General features: G+C 34.7%; 1 protein-coding gene across 3 annotated transcripts in view; it reads right to left on the minus strand.

Annotated features, from left to right (window-relative positions):
* Nucleotides 1–13,870: 13,870 nt before the first annotated feature.
* postna (periostin, osteoblast specific factor a) overlaps nucleotides 13,871–20,995 on the minus strand; it is a 29,070-nt gene continuing 21,945 nt past the window's right edge. The window contains exons 18-26 of one of the 3 annotated variants that reach the window (XM_059539015.1): nucleotides 18,692–19,258; nucleotides 17,845–17,904; nucleotides 17,484–17,576; nucleotides 15,964–16,023; nucleotides 15,817–15,876; nucleotides 15,687–15,740; nucleotides 14,720–14,806; nucleotides 14,598–14,639; nucleotides 13,871–14,391 (exon numbers count right to left, since the gene is read on the minus strand). In XM_059539015.1, the coding sequence (XP_059394998.1) occupies nucleotides 14,339–14,391; nucleotides 14,598–14,639; nucleotides 14,720–14,806; nucleotides 15,687–15,740; nucleotides 15,817–15,876; nucleotides 15,964–16,023; nucleotides 17,484–17,576; nucleotides 17,845–17,904; nucleotides 18,692–19,258 (1,076 nt within the window). In that variant the 3' untranslated portion in view covers nucleotides 13,871–14,338. Of the gene's footprint in view, nucleotides 14,392–14,597; nucleotides 14,640–14,719; nucleotides 14,807–15,686; nucleotides 15,741–15,816; nucleotides 15,877–15,963; nucleotides 16,024–17,483; nucleotides 17,577–17,838; nucleotides 17,905–18,691; nucleotides 19,259–20,995 lie in introns of all 3 variants that reach the window. The other 2 variants (XM_059539014.1, XM_059539017.1) reach the window with 2 other exon arrangements.

Below are 20,995 nucleotides of genomic sequence, written 5' to 3' on the forward strand. Positions count from 1 at the left end.
GATTAAGTCATGGTTTCATGCTTATAGACTGGAATCTGTTTTCTTAACTCCGTCTTTTTTATTTGCTTTTGCCTGTAGTTCTTATACTGGACACTAAGATTTCTTGACAAGACTTTAAAACATGTATATATTTGAATGGTTTTCAGCATTTCAAGCTGAATTTAAATAGAATGAGATCATCAAGTAACATCTGAGAGGGGTTGAAAATACATTTATATATTGTATATAAACATATATAAATTATTAATATATAATTATAATATCACACACATATACACACATACATTTTAATGCATATATATATATATGTATATACAGTACAGACCAAAAGTTTGGACACACCTTCTCATTCAAAGAGTTTTCTTTATTTTCATGACTATGAAAATTGTAGAGTCACACTGAAGGCATCAAGGGCTATTTGACCAAGAAGGAGAGTGATGTGGTGCTGCGCCAGATGACCTGGCCTCCACAGTCACCGGACCTGAACCCAATCGAGATGGTTTAGGGGTGAGCTGGACCGCAGACGGAAGGCAAAAGGGCCAACAAGTGCTAAGCATCTCTCGGGGAACTCCTTCAAGACTGTTGGAAGACCATTTCAGGTGACTACCTCTTGAAGCTCATCAAGAGAATGCCAAGAGTGTGCAAAGCAGTAATCAAAGCAAAAGGTGGCTACTTTGAAGAACCTAGAATATGACATATTTTCAGTTGTTTCACACTTTTTTGTTATGTATATAATTCCATATATAATTCCACATGTGTTAATTCATAGTTTTGATGCCTTCAGTGTGAATCTACAATTTTCATAGTCATGAAAATAAAGAAAACTCTTTGAATGAGAAGGTGTGTCCAAACTTTTGGTCTGTACTGTATATACACACACATACATTTTAATTTTATTTGTTTTTATTAATAGTAGTAATTATATTATTAAATAATTAAATTGCATTGTATTAAACAGATATTATATTTAATATTTATTTTAGAACAGTCTGGGATGGATTTAGCGAATGTATATTTTATGTATAATTTTTTTTATTTTATATTTATAAACATGAAAACTCTTATACTGAAGGGACTTGCACAAGATTTTCCCTTTTCATCCGCCAATGCCATAATGAACGCATAAGTTTTCAAGTCACGAAGCAACAGAATATCATTTGTTTTCTGCACTAGACTTTACAGATGTGATAGCTAAAGAGATGTGTTCAGTACGTACGAAATTACAAGTCTTAAAGACATGGAAAAAACAGAGCTACTAAGAATCCAGGTAACTGCCGTCTGTTTGTATGAAACGACAAGTTTCACTTGCTAATGATGCTCAAGCGCATAGGCTTTTTCCATTTGTGGTGTACAGTAGATTCCCTGAATCACTTTTGTTTTAAACCATCCTACTATATAATTACCTGAACCTATTTATCTTCATGGAATAAATGGGGTCTACCTTTGGAACAACCTGTGGCAGGATGATTAACTTGCTGTCCAAGTCTTACTAATGTAAAAGCTTTCCTCTGTAAATTGAGCTGCAAACCTTTGCTCCCTCCAACAGCTGCATTAGAAAATGCATGCGGTTTTCAAAAAAAAAAATATTATTTTAATGTCAAATCTCAGCCATTACAGGTTTGGCATCCTGTGCACAGATGGCTCAAAAAGGGGGATTACAGAATGGAAGACGGTGCTCATAGGCCTATTGTGTGTTCAAGGGAATCTTTATAGATCTGATATAATACATCTCAAAACAAAGCGCACAATAGAGAACATTAGTGGAAGGCTGACATGGTGCCTGTATATCTTGCTTCCTCTTCATGTAAAGGTTGTTAAAATCCAGGTTTTAATCTCATCAAGCTGCACAGAGGCTCCTGATGACATTAATAATAATATCTTCTTCAACTCAGTTGTTCCCTGTGTTATGAATCAGTATAGCACAATGAACTTGTTTACTAAAGGTACTTGGTCCACTAAACATTGAGAGAATGGTCACTCAGATGCTGTTTATTCAAACTTTCAACAGCAACAACAACAAAAATAATCCAAGAAAATGTGTTTTCATGAAAATATTAAGCAGTGTAACTATTTTCAACACTGATAAAAGTAATAAAATAAGCAGAAAATCCCTATACATCAGAATTATTTCTGAAGGATTATGTGACACTGAAGACTGAAGTAATGATGCTGAAAATTCAGCTTTGCGATCACAGGAATAAACTACTTTTACAAAAATATATATGCATCCTTACTGACTTTTTATATTGTTTATTCTTTATTTCTATTGGCAGCTATTTTGAAGCACCCTGAAATCGCATTCATTCAGTAGATACAGAATTATTTTGTGACCATTGTAAAAGTATATTTAGTAAGAATGTGTTTACTCTGAATATACTACATCTACAGTACCATGTTAGGACTGTCAATTAAATTGTCAACTTAACCACCATTTACCAATCCAATCCTGTGGCCTTATGGGATAGTAAAGGTGCTTCAGAATCTTGTCAAAAGTAATGAAACTGAACTCAGACACATTGATCTTGTCACATTTTTACTTACTAAATTATAAATAGAAATATTTTGATATCTTTAGAAACACACCAAGGAGTGGATTAAGACACACCCAAGTAAAAGACATGTCTGGAAACAATGAACAAGGAAAACAGGAAGCTAATGACAGAAAACGAGACCCTTAGAATATCAATTATATAAAAAACCATATCAAAATAAAAGACTCTGACTGGCATAAAAGACTTACAAACACAAAAGTACAAATGTCACACAAAGACAATGCCAATACAGACCACATTTTAGGCTTACTGACAAAGCTTTTTTTACAGTGAAGGGTGTGTTGTATTTATTTTATTGATGCAGTAATGGCAAAGAACAGCTGTGTGTGTGCTGATTTGATGGATTATTTATTTGTGTGCTGGATACTGTTCTGAAAGGAGATCGCCCGGAGCTATTTTTTTATTTTGCTTGATTTTTTGAGTTATAAGAGAGATGGCGTCCGCTTTAAGACTAATGTCAAAGAGAACAATACTTGACAAGATTAACAAATGAGCGCATAGCTACCTTGCTACCTTACATAGCTAGCTTTTGCAAATTCAGGTGTGCTGCCCACTTTCTAACTTTGAATTTCCTTAAAAACATTACCTACTGTAAAATGTTTTAGCTTTTGCCCACTTCTTAAATGAATATCATTTTTTTCCTCTCAATGCTGTGACCATTTTTGACCAGCTCTCACACCCTTTGGGAGATGGAAACTTTGAGTCACTAAGGAAGCACATGTAATGGGACTCAAACAAGCTCAGACATTACCTTGGGCTTCATGTCACTGTCCAACATGAGACGCCTCAACAAGTTTGAGCTGAAATGAGGCACGCTTTGAAGATGTATCCATCATTCATAAGAATTTATGACCTGGACATCTTTCTTTTTTTGTGATTTATATCATGTTATTATTATTTTTTATTAATTAATTTTTTTTGGTAAAATTCTCTGAGGCCATACCACCATGCTTCAGTTGTAATTGTAGATAGATAGATAGATAGATACTTATATACATTATTTTCAGTATTATCCTTTTCCCCTAAAATATAGAAAAATTTAGCTGTGTTTACACAAATGATGTGATAAATCAGAAAGAAAAAGTTTATATCTCATACAGTGACATAATGTAGGCATTCATTTCCTTCATACAAACACAGCAATACTAAGAAATACAAGTGTGATTCACATTTTCATAAGATCTTCCAAAACTTTGTGGTAACTGAAATAAATGTTCTGGTGCAGTACAGATGTTCTGCCATGTTCTTCTCCAGCAAATGAAAGAGAGTTATGGCAACTGATCAACAAACAAATAACAAACAAAGAAAGCCCTGCTGACAACTAAATGTGATATGAAATAGAATAAAAGACTTCACTGGCCAAAAAGGATGTTATTGTCTGTATAATGTATTTAAGGTGTTCGGAATAATATTGTGTTTGTTTTCTGCCCCCCTCAGATTCATGGAGCCGATGGCATCTCCAATATAATTCATGAAGACATGTTGCTGTTTTAACCTTAATAAACTCTTTGCATATTTTTCATTTATTTATTTTTGTACATGAGACTCACATTAATCATCACTCAAGATTTAGTTCTGCCGGGAACATCAACAGTGTTGATTTAAGTTGTCATCCATAGGATATGTCAATGTCTAGAGAAAGACCGTCTAGAAACACAGGCATTGTTTTATTTTACACACTGACTAGACATATTACGAGTACAGGGGATGTTACACTTGGCAATGCCTTATAACTGGCTGTCCTCAGGAGTGAAGAAGTGAAGACGGACACAACACCAGAAGGTCAGTGAAGCGCTAAACAATGATGAAACAGTGAGGAAATGCGTTTATTCTTAGAACTAGTCTGATAAGACGAGCCAATTGGAGTGGTTCTCCTGAGGTGCACAGCAGATGGTGGAGAACAAGCAGGTCTGTTAGTATTCCCGTTCATATTACATCAACTCAAGAACATCAGAGTAATGACTCTCTAAAGCCACTTCAATAAGAGCTGTCAGTGCATTAAAAATCGCACCGTGATGATCCATTATAATGGAAATTAGAAAATGGAGAGTACCAAAAGCCAAATATGTAAATGAAACACCTTATCCAGACACTTCTATTGTATTTGCCAATAATGTGTGGTTTTGAAAGTAGAGCATTTCCATTTGAATAAAGGTGTCATCATAACATTTCCATTAGTAAGTTCATGTTTTGATAAACAAACTCTTATGTAAACCAGTAGACATTAAAAAATAGTAAATTATTGAAAATATTAATTAATGATATATGTTATTTAACAAATATTATTGTTCTCTGATTTTAGACGAATATTTTAGTCTTATTCTAAGTATTTTAAAATATTAGTCTAATTCTAGGTTTACTTGGTTATCTAAATACTCATACCTTAACATATTGCTTTTAAAAATAATTATAAAAAAAAAAACACAAATCCTCATAGTAATAATTTGTACAAAATGGAATAATATACTGTATATCTAGAATGTACAAAAAGCTAGTACTTCTTTTCAGGTAGTGTGTTTTTGTACAAGCCATAATCACAATTTCAGCATATTGTACAAGTTAAACATTCTCATGAATCTGTTTTTTTAAAGGAAAAAATAAAATAAACTAGAACCTTTATTTGTTTTATTTATGAATACATTTTACAATTTCAGATTTCCCCCAAAGGTTAGATTCAGCTCACTTCTGGAACAGATTTGTCCCTAAACCACAGCTAAGCATGTACAAACCCACAAACATATAACCCATCCATCACTCCTTCTCATTCAGATGCTGATCTTTCATGAGAAAGCAGCCATGCCAGAAACGAGGATCCAACTTGAGTCCCATCCAGATTAATCAATCCGATCCAAGAGATACGGTAACCACAATGGCTTCAGTTAAAAGAGCAGCATAAAACACGCTCCAAACCTCTGAGCACCTAAACACATACAGTGTCCCATCTGTCTAATTAGCCAATGAACTTTAATCACACTGAAACAGTTCAGGATGTCCAGGTTTTTTATATCCTTTGGAAAAAGTCCCTTAGGGGACAAGATGGCTATATTGAGTCATTAATCTTGACACTGTCGAGTAACAGTCTTAAAGAATGCACTCTTTGAACCTCGTATTTAGTGAATAAATCAAGAAAGCATTATGCATGTGCGCTTAATTGTTTCTTCTTCAGGTATGCAGGGGTTTCAAGCATCACAAACTCTCTATTTCTTCTCAAGTAAATAAGTCCTGCAATATCTGAAGGCCGTTAGCATTACACAACACTGTGGGCAAGGTAAACACTTTTTTGATGACTTGGCCTGAGTCAGTTTGGGACAGCCGTCAGATGTTGACTCACTGTGGACTGAGGTGGAGCTGAGAATAATCTCTGTCTTCGAGTTTGGATGAACGGGACCCAGCGGTGCCTTCATGAAGTTCCCACTAACTCCACTTACAATGTCGTAAAAAGTAGCTGCAAGTCAATTAAAAAAAAAGAAGAGGGCGATTCCATCAGGTGCATTTATGCCAAATGAAGAGGCAGTCAGGCCAAAGCAACAGTGGTTTCCACACCACATCTGAAACACTTTTATGTTGTTTTGGAGGTTGACAACAAAATATGGTCCAAGCATAACACAACAAATGTTAACATCACCCCATCTGTGTTGTTTTTATCTTCATATTTTGGTGCCTGTGAAGTATTTCTAGAGAAGTTAGATCTGTGGTAACAGAATTCAATGGCAAACTTAAAAAACAACAGTACAACCTATTGTTTACTAACTTGAAATGTTCTTCATAGACAAATGTGCACCAGCCTCAACCAGACTTAGGACTTGAGAAACATATATGAGCAAAATTATTCATTAGATAATCTGATTTTCTTAATCCTTATGGGATTGCTTTATCAATGACGTATACTGTACATGCAATGTTGCCTTTTGGCAAGGCTGTTAATCTTGACAAAATTGGCAGAATTGTGATTTAATAAAAGGCATAATTTGCTTACCATGAGTCATTAGGTCAGCAGTTGGCAGGGGATCTTAACAGGAAAAAGACAGTTCCACAGTAGGAGACATTAAAAACTGACCCATGCAGGATAACCACGATGCTCCAAAACAGACAAAGCATGCAAACAGAAGAAAAAGGTCCTGAAGCTTGAGTTCTGCTGTCATTTAAGCAAAACACAAACAATTCTGAAATGTTTCACTCACTTTATGGTGTTAATAAAACTAAAAACATCCTAAATCAAAGCATTTTAAACCCACCTGTATGAATTTAACACTCAAATACTTACATTTGAGCCATTTATACAGTTGGGTTGCAGACAAGACAAATAATAAATAAAGGTACTATTTTATATACATGAACATAGAGCATCTCTGAACATCTGTTCTCCAATTCACTTTAAACTGTACTATACCCAGAGGTTTGGCAAACCCTTTAGATGTTCAAATCTAGTCAGACTTCCAGGGCTTGCATATTCATGTGCATTTATTCAAATTGACCCTTTTGGGAGCATAAGCTTGTTAGGTAATAGCACTGTCTCCTGCTGTTTCATTTGTGAAGGAAACATTCATGTTTTTTTTTTTGCCATACAAATATCCTGAGTCCTAAGCCCTTTGCTTAAGGTAATTATGACCAGAAGTTTCAGTGAATTACACTAAAATTCACATGGTTTTGCTGCCAAATGATCACCAAAATATGGACTGTGCCCAGGTTAAATTACAAATCCATATGTGTTTACATCACAGTTTGTGTTGTGATTGTTTGGAGACAGTGTCACTTCCTGTGCAATTCAGATTCTGTTTCATCCCAAAAGTACTACATAATGGACAACATGGATACATTTTAAAACAAGGGTTACTATTGTTTGTCATCCATTATTTTCCTTATTAAATGCACAATAACACTGAAGCCAAAGCATTCTCTGGTTAATAGGCAATAAATAAGTCTGTACATGTTTATAGATGTACTTTTATGTGTTATGTTTTATTCTATAACCTTATGAAGGATGCGAGCATCGTAAACACAGCTGCCTGGGACTAGTTTTGCAAATCAAAGCATGTCCTTTTTTCTTTTCGCCTCACATAAAAGATTTATTCGTTGGGTGTGACGTTCTTGACAGTTTATCATATGTCCTGAAAAAGCACCCTGAAGATACATGCATGTCATCTGTTTTTTTTTCTTTGTGAGATGACAAGGTCATGTATACTTGCGTGTTTGTAAGCGAACGGATGTACAGTTTTAAAACACGTCAAGCATGTTTATACAAAGAAACTTTTAACATGCCAGGGTGAAACTGCAGTTGAAATCATAAAAATTGACTTTGCTGGGATTAGTACAGCCTTTCAGAACATGAGCAGTGGTAATAATCGAAAACCTAGACATAACATTTTAAGGACTCATTTCTGTATGGCTCCATTCTTGAAAAGGCAATCTAGCAAATGATTCTTCTCTACAAATGTCATGAAAAGGAATGAGATCATTATGGCACTCTATAATTGTGAGTCATTTTAAAGGGAAAGTTGCTCCAAAATTGAGAAATTCTGTCATAATTGACTCACCCTAACACAATTTTAAACCTGTATGACGTGGTCTTCTGTGGAACACAACAAAAAAAGATATTTTGAAGAATGCTTTTGTCATGCAATAAAAGTCAATGGGTTCAAAATATTTTTGGACCTTACTGACTTGAATTGTATGGACAATAAAGCACTTTAAAAATTACATTTAAAATATCTTGTTTTGTAAAGTTTTGGAACAGTCGAGTGAGTAAATGATTTAATTTTTGAGTAAACATGGCATGAAACACCTTTTGGTTTAGACAGAGATTACACTGGCAGTATTATAAAACCTATTTCTTTGACGTGTGTGTTATTTTACTCTCCCTCTCTGTTTCAGAAGAAAAGTATAAATGCCCAGCTGCAGGCCTGCTCTAAACTCAAGGTCATTTCTGTTCACTCATTTATTCAGGTTCATTAAAAACTGCAGCCTCTTACATACACAAACATTGTTTTAGTTCATCAAACAAAACGTTGGCCGAACCATTTGGAATTTCATAGATCTCAATATGAACGTCAAACAAAAATGTTATAGCTGTGGTGTTTGAATATGAAATGTGTTAGAAATGAAGTTCAGATCCGTTCATTTATTCTCTCAGTATGGCGCACAGCTGTGGAATTCCAGATATGACCTGTAAAATAATGAGTTAAGAGCCGTGAAGCTGAACTTCATGTCCGGTGCGTTGGAATCCTTCTGCTTCTAAAATGCCTCTTAAAGAGCTTAATAGAAAATTCCATATAAAACACAAACCCACAAGAGACACACGGTACAATTACTAATGAACAAGAAGTTCTCAGTCATACAAGTCATAATAGGTTAAAATCACAACAAAATTACAATGAAATTTGTGTCCAAAAAGCACATAAATCTACTATAACAATAGTCAGTTTGTCTTGTCCCATTATTTCAAGTCTCCAGAAGCCATTCAACAGCATTGTGGGAAATTTCAGTTGTTGATGACTATAAATAAAACAAAAAGTTTGAATCTGGTGTGCAACCAAGAGAATCTGTTTTTTTACACACTTTTGGTGCTTGTGAACACCATATAAGGAGAAAGAAGGCGGAGCATAAGAAGTTCCACATAAACCTCATTGGCTCTTGTGTATTGTCAAAGCGGTAGAGTTTAATGTGTGAGAACTATTTGCTGATTCGTCTAAGGGGGCGCAACTCACAAAACTTTTAAAATATTAGAGTACAACTATAGTCCAACGTGAAATTCACAGGATTGAAATTACAAGATTGTATCATGATTTTTTAAACAAGTAACCCTTTAAAATTTATAAATGTGTTTTAAAATGTGAAATAAAATACATTATATGAATTGATTCAACTGTTTCTCCAATAAACACCTAGAAGAGGAACCTGCTCCATCATGTGTTGCGCAGGGGTAGTCATAGATGTAGTGTTGTATGTTAGAAGTCCCTCTTCACAACTTTTCTTGTTAAATTCAATCTCTAAGAACTTGCACAGAGCTTTCAGTGAAGTATGGCTGTTAGCCAGTGTCCATTGAGTGTTCCTTGGCTGTCAAATTAACAAGAACACTTCTTGACATGAAAGTCACAAGAGAGCACATTTTCTTCTGAATTTGGGGCATTTGGCCTCCAGTGTAGCATGCATACAGCAAGGCTGCCATGTGCCAGCAAGCTGCACTCCATCAGTTATTTATTACAGCTTTGTGTAAGACTCTGTTTTATAAAAAAAAAAGGTGAAATATGTTTATATCCCGGGACATAAAATGCACAAAGAAACACTCATATTCACCCATACACTTTGTGCTAACTTGGTGATGGCTGTAATGTGCATTTTTTTTCAAGCAAGAAAAAAGTTCAAGGCCATAACGTTCATTGACAGCAAGAAGCAGAAGTACAGTTATTTGCTTTTGTTTGAAAGGTCTGAAGAGTCATGATGAAACAGACCACAGCCGCTTCAGTATGTTTTATGGCTCTAGTAAAACCTCCTAATCATTGCAATGATCCCCACGTGCAGGGGTGTTTTGGCAGAGACTTTTGTGCACCACTTGAGAGCCTTTCATCCGTTCTTTAACTTATCACACACAGCCTGTTCTTCCAGTGGATCTGTCACAACTGATTCAAGTCCAAAACTCAGTAGTCACTGTAATAGTGCGTTCACTGTGTTCCGTTTATGTTTTTGTATAATGATGGTTTGCTTTCATTTGGTTCTCATATTAGTAGTATTTCACGTTCTGCATTTTTTCATTTACGCAATATTGCCAAACTTCGTTCTTCACTCTCTCAACATAGTACTGTTATTCATGCATTGGTTACATCTCGGATTGATTATTGTAATTCTCTTTTATTTGGCATTCCTGGAAAGCAACTTCATTGATAACAGTTAATTCAGAATTCAGCAGCTAGACCCGTTCATGTACTGTCGATCACATAACTCCTATTCTTTTTAAGTTGCATTGGCTTCCTGTTCATTATTGTGTACATTACAAAATTTTACTTCTTACCTACAAAGCTCTTCATAATTTTGCACCTCATTATCTTTCAGATCTTCTCCATCTGTATACTCCTTTGGCTCTTTGAGATCATCTTCTGCACATTTATTGTCTGTTCCAAACTTCAAGATGAGTTCCTTTGATGGTAGGGCTTTTAGTTGTGCAGCGCCGAAGCTATGGAACTCTTTACCTTTGCACATTCGCCAGCTGGATTCTGTTTCCCATTTTAAAGTTCAGATAAAAACTTATTTGTTTAGAATTCCTTTTAATTTGTTTAGATTTGCTTGTTTAATCTGTTGTTATGATGTTTGCATTTTATATTTTGTTTTATTGTACAGTGTCCTTGAGTGTTTTGAAAGGCGCCTATAGATAAAAGATATTATTATTATTATTATTATTAATGATGCCAGTCAATGCTAATGATAAGCTATATATATAATGCAGTTTTTTGTGCTTTATTGTGTCCCAATAACTAAATAAGATATTTAAAAAGTTCAAATTGAAACATAAATCTGGTAGTGTGATTTGGGGGCAGGATTTTTTGTTGTTCATAACCATGGAAGACGGGGAATTGGTCTGGCTAACTTTTTTAAAAAATGTAATTTTTGCCATCGATTGAGGATTATTTTTGATGCATGAATAGATAGATAGATAGATCCGACAGAAGTAAACTGAAAAATATGACAAAATAACATACTCGTAACGTGAGAAACTCAAATAAAATTAATATATTTTTAATGATCATGTCTGCTGTTTTATTACTTAAATTCCTATATTCAAACAGCAAAGCCATAAAAAAGTGTTTTTTTTTCTGGCACAGCAGATGTACTTTTGACTTTCTCTGTTGGAGCCCATCTCTCAATACTAAAGCTGTCTAACGAAGGAGCTCCTGAACCCTGCAGGCATATCACTCATCACCCCACTGATGACTTTATGTCAGATATATGACTGGAGTCAAAGACATGCCAACACTCTGATATCAGGGACAGCATCTTGTTACACAGAAGGAAGTGCCTCTCAGTATTATGATTCCCTTTATTGGCGTTACTTCCCAAGTCTGTTAATAATATGTGGTCTTTGTGTTTCTTTCAGAATATTAATAGAAATTACACTCAATTATAGGATTTTGTAATAAACAGAAAAGTAATAGGCTACTCATTATTGCTAATGTAAATGTTTTTTTTTTTATAAATTAAATAATTTAATAATTTTACGTTTTATTTCCTTTATAGTAAAAAAAAAAAAAAAAAAAAAAATATATATATATATATATATATATATATATATATATATATATTTTTTTTTATATATATATATATATATATATATATATTCTGGCCAGTCTGGCACAGCAACACTGACTCTACCAATGGTGTGAGTTTGGGGTGGGGCTACATGTTTTTAGACCAATGGCAAGCAGGGGGAGTGGCTTTGAAAAATTGTCGTTCTTTTTTGCAGTTCCATTCGTAACGGACTGTTTTATAAGATTCTCCAAATCAGATTGGATTCTGGACTGTAACTCTTGTACTGAAAGCTGGCATAAGGTTATATAGGAATCAGTAACTTAACATAAACGGCAAAAATAATGTACCCAAGTAAAAAAGAAATATATTTAAAATACATTTATTTCATACTAAGTATAGTTAAAATCTATAAACATATTTACTGACGCTCGGGACTACTGATATAAAAATTCTAATTAAACTTTACTTGTGCACAAAACACATTTCTTAATATTAAGTCTAAAATGTGTTTTAATGTCACAATTGATCACGATCTCACGGCAATTCGTACATATTTTACGAGGTGGCTAATTTGTATGAATTCATCTGACTTCACTCATGCAAATTCATAAATCATACGTATTTTGCAAGCATTTACGCATTTTTTTGTATAAATGACCTACACCTTACCCCACCCCTGAACCTACCCATCACTGGGGTCTAGACAAATCATACAAAAGTGAGGTCATACGAATTCGTATGAATTAGCCACCACGTAAAACACGTACAAATTGGTCGTGAGATAGTGTTGTGATTGTATGATCTTTGAAGAATATCGGTCTTTGAATGCAAGGTATTCTTGCTCCATAATGTAAATATTAACTTATAATATTAATGCTACATAAGTAGATTAACGTCACATGTTCATTCCTCACAGATATTGCTGTAGAATGAAAAGCTTCTCTGGGTGTCCTCAAAATGTATGAGAACAAAGTGAGGATTAATAGCTGTAATTAGATGATTTTATTTACAAGTGTTAATTTAGTATCATTACGATACGTATAGTTTTTATGAATATTTTGAATTCTTTTGAGTTTTTTATATATTTTCCATTTTCATTTTAGTTAAAGGTTTAGAAATGTTGTTGTGTTTTTGTAATTTGTATAATTTTTTACATTCATTTTTTATATATTTCGGTAAAAGTAAATTGTAAAACTGTAAAAGTATTTTAAGGTTTTTTATTTCATTTCCATTAACATTTATTTCTAGTAACAAAAATGTTTATTTTTGTTTTTACTTTAAGTGGATAAATTGAATCAGTATTTAGTGTGAATTTAGCAGTTTTCATACCAGTGCAAATAATGGGCAGCTTTAAACTGTCACATTCAGTTTAAAGAGTATATTCACTATCTAAAACAAACTTGACAAGGTTATCCCCCCAATGAAGTCTGGGGCTTCAGATTGTATATATTAAGAAGCCAAGCTTTATTTTTTCAGGCATGAAGACATCCATATGTCTTTATGTAAAGGCTTGCATGATGCTACATAATCCCCTGTCAACATATGTATTTCTTTAACTCTACACTGTTAGTTTTTGCATTGACTTCATGCCATTTTTGACATGCTATTTATCTTGAAACAAGAACACAAAGGGATTAACTCTGTTAGCCCGTACTAAAGTCAAGATGAATAGCAAACTGACAGCAGAATGTGTGGAGACTGACAATCAGTCACTTCAAAAGTGACTTTGTACTTGGATGTAAATGGTTGGTGATGCCTTTTATCATTAAGCTCATCATTAGCAGTCACTGCCATCATATTCATGAAGTATATAATGACCCTAAAAGTCACAGTGCAATGTCTCAGGACAGTTCATACCGTTGTTAAGTATTTATATCAGATTCATTAACTGAAATAGGTGCACCGCACATTAAAAATGAACAGACAGGTCACCGTTTTTTGGACATAAAATCACAAGCAGAGGTGCTTTAAACAGAAAATATTTTATTGAATTTTTTTAACTCCATTGAGGCTTATTTGAATGTGATGATTTGAATTTCTATGATTAAAAAGTTCTATAAAAAAAAGAAGCAATTAAAAAATGTAGATGTGAAGAAATTCATGAAAAATGAACAGAAAATTAGAAACAGATGAAAAGTGGCAAGCTGCGTGATTTAAAGTAAACTCAACAGCCAAAGCTTTGCTGATCCTTACAGATAAAAATGCATTCATATCCCTGAATGCAAGCACCACAAAATCTCATGTGCACGACAAGCTCAATGACAGGCTCATACAGTATATATATATTCAAAGAAACAATATAAACAGCTTAAAAAACAAACAAACAAAAATGACCAATGTCTCTCTTTATAACCACCACCATTTCAAGTACCCCTTATCTGAGTTGAAGTGGGGTGTGTGCCACATAGATCCAAGATATTACTGCATTGGTTTGTAATGTGTAAACATTCAATGCGGTTTGAAGTAACAGTGTATTTGCAGGATAAACACACTGCCCTACAACACTGTCTTTCTCTTTAGCTGGATCTTCAGAGTGAGCCTCATTCATCTCACTGTCTGCGTCTGGAGTGATGCCTGACCATTCTCACTCTCCGCCTTGATCCTGCGTTTTAGTCCACAAACACACATATATAAACAGCTGTTCTAGACAGTTATAGTTAATTTTCCTCTTTGTATTATGAAGGTCTGGATTATGGTAAAATTGGATATTAGAACAAAAAGATGCTATACTTAAATGTGTACTGTACGTGTCTTAATTGATATAAAAACAGCAAAACACAACTGATGCTAATGAGCTGAAACACATACCGTGTGGTGGTCTGATGGCAGCTCGTTTTTTAGAACGACCCTCTGAGGAGGAAAATAATTCAATTAAATCTTGGGCATTAAATCCGTCTTCATATTATTCCCACAGTCGTGAAAGCACTGACCCTTGATGATTCTGGTGATTCTCTCCGATTCTGTTTCAAAGAGGTCTGGACTGTCCTTGAAAGATACAATCTTAGAAAAGTCTGGTCCTAAAAGAATAATAATAATGATAATAATTCATCATGTATGCATATATAATATCAAATCAGATACTATGATTTTTATAATTATAATTAATGTAACTGAAGCCAGTTACTACATTCTAAAAAACGGTTTATTATTTTTTAAAGGTTCAGCCTGTTGTGTCAATTTATTGGGCTGTTTTGAATTTTTTTACTCAGGTGCTGGGTTATAATTTTTAACCCAAATGATGGGTTCAGCTTGTTGGGTCATTTTATTGGGTTATTTAAAATATTTTTTTACCCAGGTGCTGGGTAGTTTTACTGTAACGAAGTTGATGGGTCATTTTTAATGCTGGGTTATTTTTCTACTGGGTTCAGCCTGTCTCCGAAGAAACAACCCGGAGTTACAGTCAGAGCACAAGCACAAGCAAAATAAAGGATTGTATACAGTTTATTTAATTTATAAAGTCTTTAGAGTCCTGTAAATTATATTCTTTTAAATGATGGAACAATGGAAACACCTTTTGCCTCGCATAACATAAATGGATCTTATTCGTTATAATATTGTTTTTAATTCAATTTGAAGTTAAAACATGTCCTCTAATGTCAGTACTGTTTGGTTATGGGCAGGTTATGGAGTCAGTAAAATTTAATTTCCAGCCCATTTTAAGGCAGGAATGTAACTTATAAATAATAGTTGACTTAAATAAAACAACCCAGCATATTGGGTATAAACATTAATTATAATAACCCAGCATGAGTTCATGAGGTTGCCAAATAACCCATGTTGGGTTGATGTTTTTAACAGTATATATATATATATATATATATATATATATATATATATTAAACACTAAAATAAAACACTCAAAAATCTGAATATCGGAAGTGTAAAATAATTTCTTACCTTCAATTATCTGTGGTTCTGGTCGAACTACTCTGGTAACAGTGGTTTCCTCATCTGGTGCATTTGAATACAAAAAGATGAATATTTGATTTAACTGCATCTTACCACTGTTTGATGTATCGTGTCTTACCTTCAATGATCTGAGGGCTTTTCTTAATTACTCTAGTAAACGTGGTGAGCCCTGGTTCAGCTTCAAGCAAAAACAGAATTCAATGACACAAACATCTGAGCAAAACTTAACTCACAGCATATCATCGTTTGATTTATTAGGCCTTACTTTCAACAACCTGGACCCCTGGTTTGATTACTTTACTTATGGTGGTGATCCCCGGTCCACCTTTGAGAACAAGGAGAGATGAGAAGAATGGATGAACAAACCTCTGGGTGAAAGTCAAACCAACCATGAGCCAAATTGGTGAGTAATAGTCAATAATGAAAGCCTTAATCTAACTTTAGCTGTACTGCTTAAAGGTTCTAAAACGGATTCTTTCTTTTAGCTGAATCATAAGTGTGATCTTGCCAAGAATGAATCAAAACCATAGGGTATGGAGTTACAGTAAATCAAGAACATCTGGAGTAGAGCCATGTGTATGAGCCATGGGAAACCAACAGGGCTTTATTCTGTTACGTAACTAGAGATTGTAATCCATGGGCATAAAATGATACAGACAAACAAACATTAAACAATACTAAACGAGGACGAATCACCGCATTCACAGCTGCTCTCAATAAAAATGTCAAGCTCTTTAAGAAGCTACAAAAGAAGCTTACAGATCCCAAAGCCCTTCAAAATCATAAATAACATTAATGTTTGAATCAGTGGCATAAAAAAAAAACAATACGGGAAAGAACATGATTATTGCACATGCCGAGGATTATGGGTAAATTTTTGGCAGGAGAAAAAGACATATGTGAAGAATTTATTCCAAAGGGGAAGATTTAAGAACAATCTCTGTTTTTTCAAATGTAAATGGCTCACCAGTTTAGTGTCAATGAGTTTGATCACCCTTTACATACAATTATACACATTCAAATTGTATCCAATTGAAAATGTTTTTTTTCCCCATTAACTGAAATAAAGCTGAAACAAATGAATTAGATGAAACTTAAATTAGAAAAGCTAAACTAAAATAGAAAAGCACATAACAAAAATCTCTAAAACTTAAACTAAATTGAAATGAATTTAACATTTTAAAATACTTTACTAATATACTTTATAACACTATACAAGACACTGGACAACAAAACCAGTCTTCAGTGTAAATTTTTTGAAATTGAGATTTATACATCATCTAAAAGTTGAATAAATATGCTTTCCATTGATGTATGGTTTATTAGGATAAGAGAATATTTGGCCAGACTATTTTATATATATTTGGATCTGAAAATCTGGAATCTGAGGGTGCAAAAAAAAGAAAGAAAATAGCTTTTGAAGTTGTCCAAATGAATTCTTAGCAATGCATATTAGTAATCAACAATTAAGTTTTGATATATTTATGGTAGGAAATTTACTAAATATCTTCATGGAACATGATCTTTGCTTAATATTCTAATGATTTTGGTCTAAAAGAAAAATGTATAATTTTGACCCAGACAATGTTTTTTTGGTTATTGTTAAAAATATACCCCAGTGAGTTTTGTGGTCCAGGGTCACATATATAAAATAACACTAAAAATAGTCTACAATGAAGTTAATGTCATAGAAAGGGCAACTTTTATCATTACAGCAACACTGAGGATTAAATATAGTCATTTATTATTAATATGTCAACTCATATGAAACTCTCTTGGACTAACCTCCCTGGGTAATCGCATCAGTGATTTGTTTGATATCTTCCTCCCGGAGGATGTGTACATCACCACCATGAAACTTCTGCACCTTGGTTACATCTACAAAACATGGACACACAATGTTTTAGTGCTTTATCAGTTGTTTACAGCCATTCTGAAACAAACTAAACTGTTAAAGTATTGGTAACTTATAGAATAGACTTGAACATGGAGTGTCTCTTTCTAATCCAGTCCTTACTACGCATGAATCGGTTTTCAAATGTTTGATAAAACCAACTGGACATTCTAACCCAAAACATATAATATACATAATGATTTATTATACAACATATAACCAAATAAAGCTGTTAAAATTAATGACCTTCACCCATGATTCTCTTGATATCTCCCTCAGTGTCAATTTCTCCATCAGATGAAGCACTGTGAGCTGAGCAAAAAAGGCACAAAAAGAAAAGGGAGCACAAAACAGAGGTCTGTCATTTTAAAATTAACCTTGCTACTTAAAAGAAACAGTTCATCCAACAATGAAAAAATTACATGCTCACCAATGAATCCTCTGCAGTGAATGGGTGCCATCAGAATGAGTTCAAACAGCTGATATAAACATCACAATAATCCACATGATGCCAGTTCATCAATGAATGTCTTGTGAAGTGAAAGCTGTGTGATTGTAAGAAACAAATCCATCATTAAGAAGTTTTAACTTCCATCACGTCTGTCTAAAAACAGTCCATGATCCATAATAATAATCCTCCAGTGAAAAAGTCCATCCTCTGATGACCTCTCATATCAAAATCAATCAGTTTACAACTGTTTTGGACTGTTATCACTTGCAAATATTGGATATTTCTGTGCATATTTCTCTCCTGATTCAGACAAGAATGCAATATTATGCACAGAGACTTAATGATGAACTTGTTACAAACATGCAGCTTTTCTCAAGACATTAATTCATAGACTAGAGTAATGTGGATTACTTGTGGATTTTTTTGTGTGTGTGTGATGTTTTTATCACAAACTGTTTTGAGTCTCATTCTGACGGCATCCATGTACATGTAGAAGATCCATTGTTGAGCAAGTGATCTAATGTTAAATTTCTCCAAATCTTTAGCAGTGAAGAAACACCCTCAGGCCATCCTTGAAGCAAATGAGTTTTCAGCAAATTTTCATATTTGAGTGAACTTTTCTTTTAATCTAATGAAGATTGGACATACTTTCAATGAGCCTTGTGACTTTTGTAATAGACGGCTTTCCTTCATTAACTTGTCTAACTTTGGTGACGCCTGTATCTCCTTCAACCACTCCTTTCATTATGGTGATTCTTGGATCTCCGTTAGTCACTCGTGTAATTTTGATGTTTGAATCTTTTCCAATCACTCGTCTAACTTTGGTGATGCTCGGATCTTCTTCAATTACTCGTGTTACTTTGGTGACATTCGGATCTTCTTCTATCACTCGTCTAACTTTGGTGATGCTTGGATCTTCTTCAAACACTCGTGTAACTTTGGTGACGTTCGGATCTTCTTCAATTACTCGTGTTACTTTGGTGACATTCGGATCTTCTTCTATCACTCGTCTAACTTTGGTGATGCTCGGATCTTCTTCAATCAGTCGTGTAACTTTGGTGATGCTTGGATCTTCTTCAATCAGTCGTGTAACTTTGGTGATGCTCGGATCTTCTTCAATCTCTTGTGTAACTTCTGTGATGATTGGTTTTCCTTTGATTACTCGTGTAACCTTGGTGACACTTGGTTCTTCAATCACCACCTTGTATTTGGGACCTGAGGGAAAGGTAGAGATCCCATCAGGTGGCATGACAAGAACATGACATTTCCAAAAAACTTCTCAATACTTGTGAAAAACGTACTCGGTTACTAAACGTAACCTCGGTTCTCTCTAGAAGAGAAAAAAGAAAGAAAATAGCTTTTGAAGTTGTCCAAATGAATTCTTAGCAATGCATATTAGTAATCAACAATTAAGTTTTGATATATTTATGGTAGGAAATTTACTAAATATCTTCATGGAACATGATCTTTGCTTAATATTCTAATGATTTTGGTCTAAAAGAAAAATGTATAATTTTGACCAAGACAATGTTTTTTTGGTTATTGTTAAAAATATACCCCAGTGAGTTTTGTGGTCCAGGGTCACATATATAAAATAACACTAAAAATAGTCTACAATGAAGTTAATGTCATAGAAAGGGCAACTTTTATCATTACAGCAACACTGAGGATTAAATATCTTCTTCAATTCCCATCAGGTGGCATGACAAGAACATGACATTTCCAAAAAACTTCTCAATACTTGTGAAAAACGTACTCGGTTACTAAACGTAACCTCGGTTCTCTCTAGAAGAGCGAACGAGTACTGCGTCTTAGCTAAGACGCTACGGGAAAAGTCTCTTTTCACGAAATACTGAAGCAAAAAATTATCCTTAATTTTTTGTATTTTTGTAAAGCGCATTTGCAGCAGTACACAGCCATAGGCGAGACGACTCGTTCGCTCATTGGCTTGTTCTGCGGCAACTGCACAGCCTATCGAGCGGAGGCTGATGCAACATCAGACTCCCAGAGAGTCCAGGACAGAAAGGGGGAAAGCCCTCCGTCCCATATCTAGCAGCATCCGTAGATGCGTAGACTGAGACATGGCTGAGCGATGGTGAGTCTAGCGCTTTCACTGAATTTGTACACCAAGATTGCCGCTACTTTAACTCCCCGCGAACATCTGGCCGAGGAGGAGGAATAGCGACTGTATATAAGAGTCATTATAAATGTAAACAGATTTTGTTGTCCTGCGCTTTCAGCAGCTTTGAGCTGAATTAATTTGAGATGGGTCACCCCCACACAGTGTTGTGTGCTGTGGTCTATCGGCCCCCTAAGTACAATAAGGACTTTTTAAATGATTTTTCGGCTGAAATCATGCCTAAATATGATCGTGTTCTTATTGTTGGGGATTTTAATGTTCATGTGTGTTGTCCTGATAAGCCAATGGCAAAGGGGTTTTTAAACCTCATTGATTCTTTTAATCTTGTGCAATCTGTGTCTGGACCCACACAAGAACATGGACACACACTTGATCTTGTTTTATCATATGGCTTGCCTGTTCTTAATCTAGAGATATGTGACACAGTGTTTTCTGACCATATGCCTGTTTTATTTGAGACTGCTCTTGCCTGTCATACAGTTAAACCTCGCGCTGCTGCACGGCGCTGTCGTATGATTAACCCTTCCACTGCTGTTCAGTTCTCGGTTGCGTTCAAACAGAACTCCATCACTCCCGAGTCTGTATTGCACACAGATGAGCTTTGCTCATGGTTTCACTCCATCTGCCAAACTGTTTTAGACACTGTGGCTCCATTAAAATCCAGGCAGCCTAAAACTAAATCTGAGCCCTGGTTAAATGACATGACTCGTGCCGCCAGACGTGAGTGCCATAGAGCTGAGCGCAAGTGGAAGAAGGACAAACTGCAGGTGTCTCTTCAAATGTTAAGGGATTGCTGGCGTCATTACCAGAAA

The sequence above is a fragment of the Carassius carassius genome, chromosome 45 (genome assembly GCF_963082965.1).
Source record: "Carassius carassius chromosome 45, fCarCar2.1, whole genome shotgun sequence".
NCBI lineage: Eukaryota > Metazoa > Chordata > Actinopteri > Cypriniformes > Cyprinidae > Carassius > Carassius carassius.